Source organism: Marmota marmota, unplaced genomic scaffold (assembly GCF_001458135.2).
Source record: "Marmota marmota marmota unplaced genomic scaffold, marMar, whole genome shotgun sequence".
In the NCBI taxonomy this organism is placed as follows: Eukaryota; Metazoa; Chordata; class Mammalia; order Rodentia; family Sciuridae; genus Marmota; species Marmota marmota.
Genome location: NW_026000261.1, coordinates 8,764,700 through 8,769,683, shown reverse-complemented (window position 1 = coordinate 8,769,683; position 4,984 = coordinate 8,764,700). Strand labels below are relative to the sequence as shown.

General features: G+C 32.1%; 1 protein-coding gene across 1 annotated transcript in view; it reads left to right on the top strand.

Moving 5' to 3' along the window:
• Positions 1-4,984, top strand: part of Nrk (Nik related kinase) — a 126,444-nt gene that overhangs the window by 89,773 nt on the left and 31,687 nt on the right. Inside the window, exons 16-18 of the mRNA XM_048796871.1 lie at positions 60-187; positions 2,927-3,024; positions 4,005-4,360. Coding sequence (XP_048652828.1) covers positions 60-187; positions 2,927-3,024; positions 4,005-4,360 — 582 coding nt within the window. The remainder of the gene's footprint in view (positions 1-59; positions 188-2,926; positions 3,025-4,004; positions 4,361-4,984) is intronic.

Sequence of the window (4,984 nt, the reverse complement as noted above, 5' to 3'; positions counted from 1 at the left end):
ATATATGACTATTTTGTTGGTCCTTATGAAAAGTTGTACATTCCCCTTATGAATGTTAGCACATTGCACATGCTTTTCCATCTTTTCTTTAGTGTTCCTCCACCATCTCTTTTGGAAGAAGCTCAGCAGCCCATTGACATCAGACAAAGGAGTTCACAAAATCTTCAAATTTGCCCAGAAGCATCAGGTGATTCAAAACACAAAGTTTCAACAGTCAAAACATAATGTTAATGGTTAACAATTTATATTTCAGAAGTCAAGAAAGAAGAATTTCATTACAGAGTGAATAAAAAATATAAGGGAGGCAAAGTAGGAATAGGCCTTTGGATTTGATCATTCAGTGGTCATTGGTGTCTTTTGAGAAGTAGAAGTAATTTTCTGAAATGTATTTTAGCAGTTGAGTAGTAGTTAGGAATATTTCTGCGGAGGTAGATAATTTAACTTTATTTAGTTACTATATCCGGTGTCAAAATGATGGAAATGGAACTTGAGACATGCATCTCCAAGCTAACATTTATAGGCAACTTTTACAATACTGGCAGGAATAGTTGTGAGAGTGTGTTTTGTCAGCTTGTTATTTCACCTCCCCAAAATATGATATACATAATACCTCACAAATATTTCTAAATGTTACAAATTGATAGTTTCATTCAGAATACATGAAAAAATAATCAATTCATAAAATAAAGTCAAAATTTGTGATATGAATTTCAAACAAGTATTTTAACATGTGCTTTCGAGAGTTTAAATGAATTATAGTTTTGTGGAATGTGATAAACAAAACCAAAAGTTATGCCTTGAGTCATAAAATCTGGCATTACAAAGTTTAAAAAAAAAAGCCAGGTAAGTTAAGCAAGTGGGAAATGCCTGAACAAGTCCCTAAGTCATCTTTTAAAATGTGCATACAGATTTTATTAAAATGTTAATATAAAAAGAACATCTAAAACCAAATGTTCAAAGATCTGAAATTAAAAACCCCATTTTTCACCTTAAGAGGCATATAGTGACAAAATTATTTTAAATTATTCTTGTGCAGAAATAGTATGTTCTTATACGTAATATAAGCCTAATGAGGAGTGATTTTAGGATTTTTTTTCTAAGAATCTTATCTTTCTGGCTCAACTAGGGCTAACTTTACTACTACTAGATAAACAACTAAAAATTTAGGGTCTATTTATGTTGCCTCTTTGAAATAAATGTTGGATTAAGCACCACAATAGTCATGAATATTGGTAGGATGGAGGAGAGAATAGCATCTATGCAGATAATAGTTAAATGTCTTTTCAATTCAAAAATTCTGTTATATTATTCTATTTACTACATAGACCATTTGATATTCCCATGAGATTATAGGTTTCATCACAGAGGAAATGACCTTACTATACAGATGTGCCTCAAAATCATAAGACACTGACCCAAACTTATTATTTAGTCTACTGCCAGACCAAAAGACTCAAAACAATAGTCTTTTGTAGAAAAATAATAAATGGGAAAATTACAATGCCAGAAAATAAGGATATACATTGTAAGATGAGTTTGTTATAATGTTCTCAAAAGACAGCAGTGTTTATAAATGTGTGCTTTTCGGAGTTGTAGTGGCTACACTTTGGCTGTATATACTAAGGCTATAAATAAAAGAGGGGCAGTAGTGTTTGTGTTTAATTTCTAGTACACAAAAACAATAAATAGTGACCTGAATGTTCCCTTAGGGAAACTTTTTTCTGAACATGCTCATCCAGATGTATGGATTTTTGAGCCTTTTAAATATTTTCACTAGATTTTAAAATTAATGTCAAAAGCTACACTTTTAACCTGTATAAATTTGTGTTTTAAATGGAAATATTTATCCTATGGAGTTTAGCTGTCCAGTGTGAAAGCAACTAGCCACTTGTGGCAATTAAAATGAAAACTGAAAAGAAAAATAAACTTTAAAAGTTCACTTCTCAGGCATACTGATCACATTTCAAGTATTCAATATTCATATGTGACCAGTGGCTACGTATTGAATAGTGAAGTTATAGAACATTTCTATCATTGCAGAAAGATCTACTACACAGATCTACTCATATAGAAAGTTCCCAGCTTTGGAGAAAGGGTGAAGTTTTGTCTCTTTTCAGTAGTTGACTCTTCAACTCTATTGAAATAGTTGAAGATATATGTCTAGGTGAAAATTGGAGGGGCTTAAGATTGCACAATCAACTCCTGAGAGTTTTGGCCAATCTATCATTATCTAATACACTGTTGGTCTCTTTTTCTTCTAGGTGAGTATGTGAGGCCAGTGGTAACCCCAACATTCATTTTTTAAAAAATGTGTCAATCTAGTTACCATTCTTACATAGAAGAGAGACAGAAACCTTACATGGATAGGGAGAAATATTTAGAAAGTATACATCAAATATTGAAAACAAAAATGTCATGTGAGTCTACAGATGGAATAATATTTGAGCCTACTACTGCTTCTGATGGTAGAGCTTGGGACTCTGAGGCAGAAGGATCACAAAGTCAAAGCCAGCCTCAGCAACTTAGCAAGGCCCTATGCAATTTAGTGAGATACAGTCTCTAAATAAAATACTTTAAAAAAGGGATGGTACAAGAATGAGAAGTTGTGCTCCATTTGTGTACAATGTGTCAAAATGTATTCTATTGTCATGTATAACTAATTAGAACAAATTTTTAAAAAAGAAAAAGGGATGGGGATGTGACTCAGTAGTTAAGCACCCCTGGGTTCAATCCCTAGTACATACATACATACCTACATAAGTAAATAAATCTTAGGATTCTGGGCCCATGAGTATTTATCAGGTGATATTTCCTGAATGGAATTACAGAGGCTACAAGAAAAACATGGAATTGAACTGATATACTAACAAATGAAGGCAATCAGTGTAATCACCACTATTACTAACATGTTTTTGGAATTCCATAGAATCATCTTCTGAGGAGGAGAGTCCTGTGATTGGGAGGAGGTCTCAGTCATCACCACCTTATTCTACGATTGATCAGAAGTTGCTAATTGATGTCCATGTAGGTGTCCATCTTACCACATTTATATCTGTTCTTAATTTCTAATTTGTTTTGATGTACATTTTATCATACTCACTTAAGGAGGGAAAGGTTAAAGAGTTTAATTTTGTATTGTTTTGAAAATGATTTTCTTTACTATGGGAACATTCAGAATACAAAATTTAGAAGTTAAAAATTAAATGAAAAATCCTTAATTGATCAGACACTATTTTATCTTCACTTTTCTTCTGTCAGAACATATTGGACAGAGAAGGGTAGTAAGCAGATAAGCATAGATCTCAAAGTAAGGGGTAAGAATTAGATGTCTAAGTTTTAACAGCACTCTTTGGGTATTGGGACAATATAAAAAAATAAAATACTTAGTAAAGTATAAAGTATTCTTTGATTGCATAAATTAAAAATCTTTAAACTTATTTTGCAGTAAGGTTACAGATCATTTCATTTTTATAGTTACTCCTACTCTAGCATACACATATCTATACCAAACAGTTGCTATATGTCACCTACTAAACACAAGAGGTGAATTTATATTAATTTACTCTTTAAAAAGTGTTTGAAATAATTTAAGATAACCTAAGGAATGTAAAATGAAAGCTGGGAAATTAACCTACTGATTTCAAGACACATTAATCCCAACATCAGGGAATAAAACAAAAGGAAAATGTGTTCATAAAGCTCCAATTCACCTGTTCTGCTCTCCAGCATCAAATGTAAATATCTACTCCTCAGCAGACAAATAGGAGTAATACAAAAAGCAAAGTGAGTAAATCTTGCTCTGTGTGATCTGGAAACTGCACTAATAATCACAGCCTGATGTTTGGGTTTTGGCATCTTCACTAAAATCTTGGCTATATCTAGTGAGCAAACATCTTTGTTCCAATTGAGAATATTTTTTAAACTGTTGTTAGCATGGAAACTTCACAATCTAAAAGAAAATGAAAGACTACTAGAGACTACATTAACCTTTCTTGTGCACACAGGTTCCAGATGGATTTAAAGTAGGAAAAATATCACCCCCTGTGTACTTGACAAATGAATGGGTGGGCTATAATGCACTCTCTGAAATCTTCCGGAATGATTGGTTAACTCCTGCACCTGTCATTCAGCCACCTGAAGAGGATGGTGATTATGTTGAACTCTATGATGCTGGTGCTGATACTGATGGCAATGATGAGGATTCTAATGATGCTTATGAAGATACCTATGACCATGCCTTTGGCAATGATGACTTGGATCAGGCAACTGGTGTCTGTGAAGCCCATGATGTTGGTGACAACAGGGATGTATCTGGTGATGACATAAATGATAATTATGATGATGCTCCTAATTGGTCAAGGTTGGTTTTTCTAGATTACTTACACTATCCATGTTTTATAACTTCAGATATATTTGCATCTCTGGTTTATTTTTAAGATGTATTATCAAAAGTATTAGTTAATTTCATTTACATATTAGTACATGGTTTGATCTTCAGCAATATATTTTAAATTGGTTTAATGCAGAATGCTTAATTTTTCATTATTTGCATATTATTTTTAAACAAGTATTTATTAGCTTATTTATTTATAACTGGAGTTATTTGTTTCCATTAAAATTAATGCCACTGAAGCTATGAATCCCACTATTGTGTGTGATAAAATGTATCAATAAAAATATTGAAAAAAATCTTTCTACCCTGTAAAACCACAATGGGCATGAAAAGTGGGGAAAATGAATGCTTCTAATATTTTTTCAAACACAGCTATTCATTACTCAAACAGCTGAGATAGTGTCATCTATATAACAAAACTAACATGATGATTCTTATGGTTAATTAATGGGGAAATTACCAAGAGAACATTTGATTTTTTCCAACTAAAATTCTATCAAAATTTCCATTGTAACATAACATTACTTTTAGAATCTCTCCATGCACATACATTTAATGTTGTCTCTTCTGCAAAAAAAAAAAAAAAAAAAA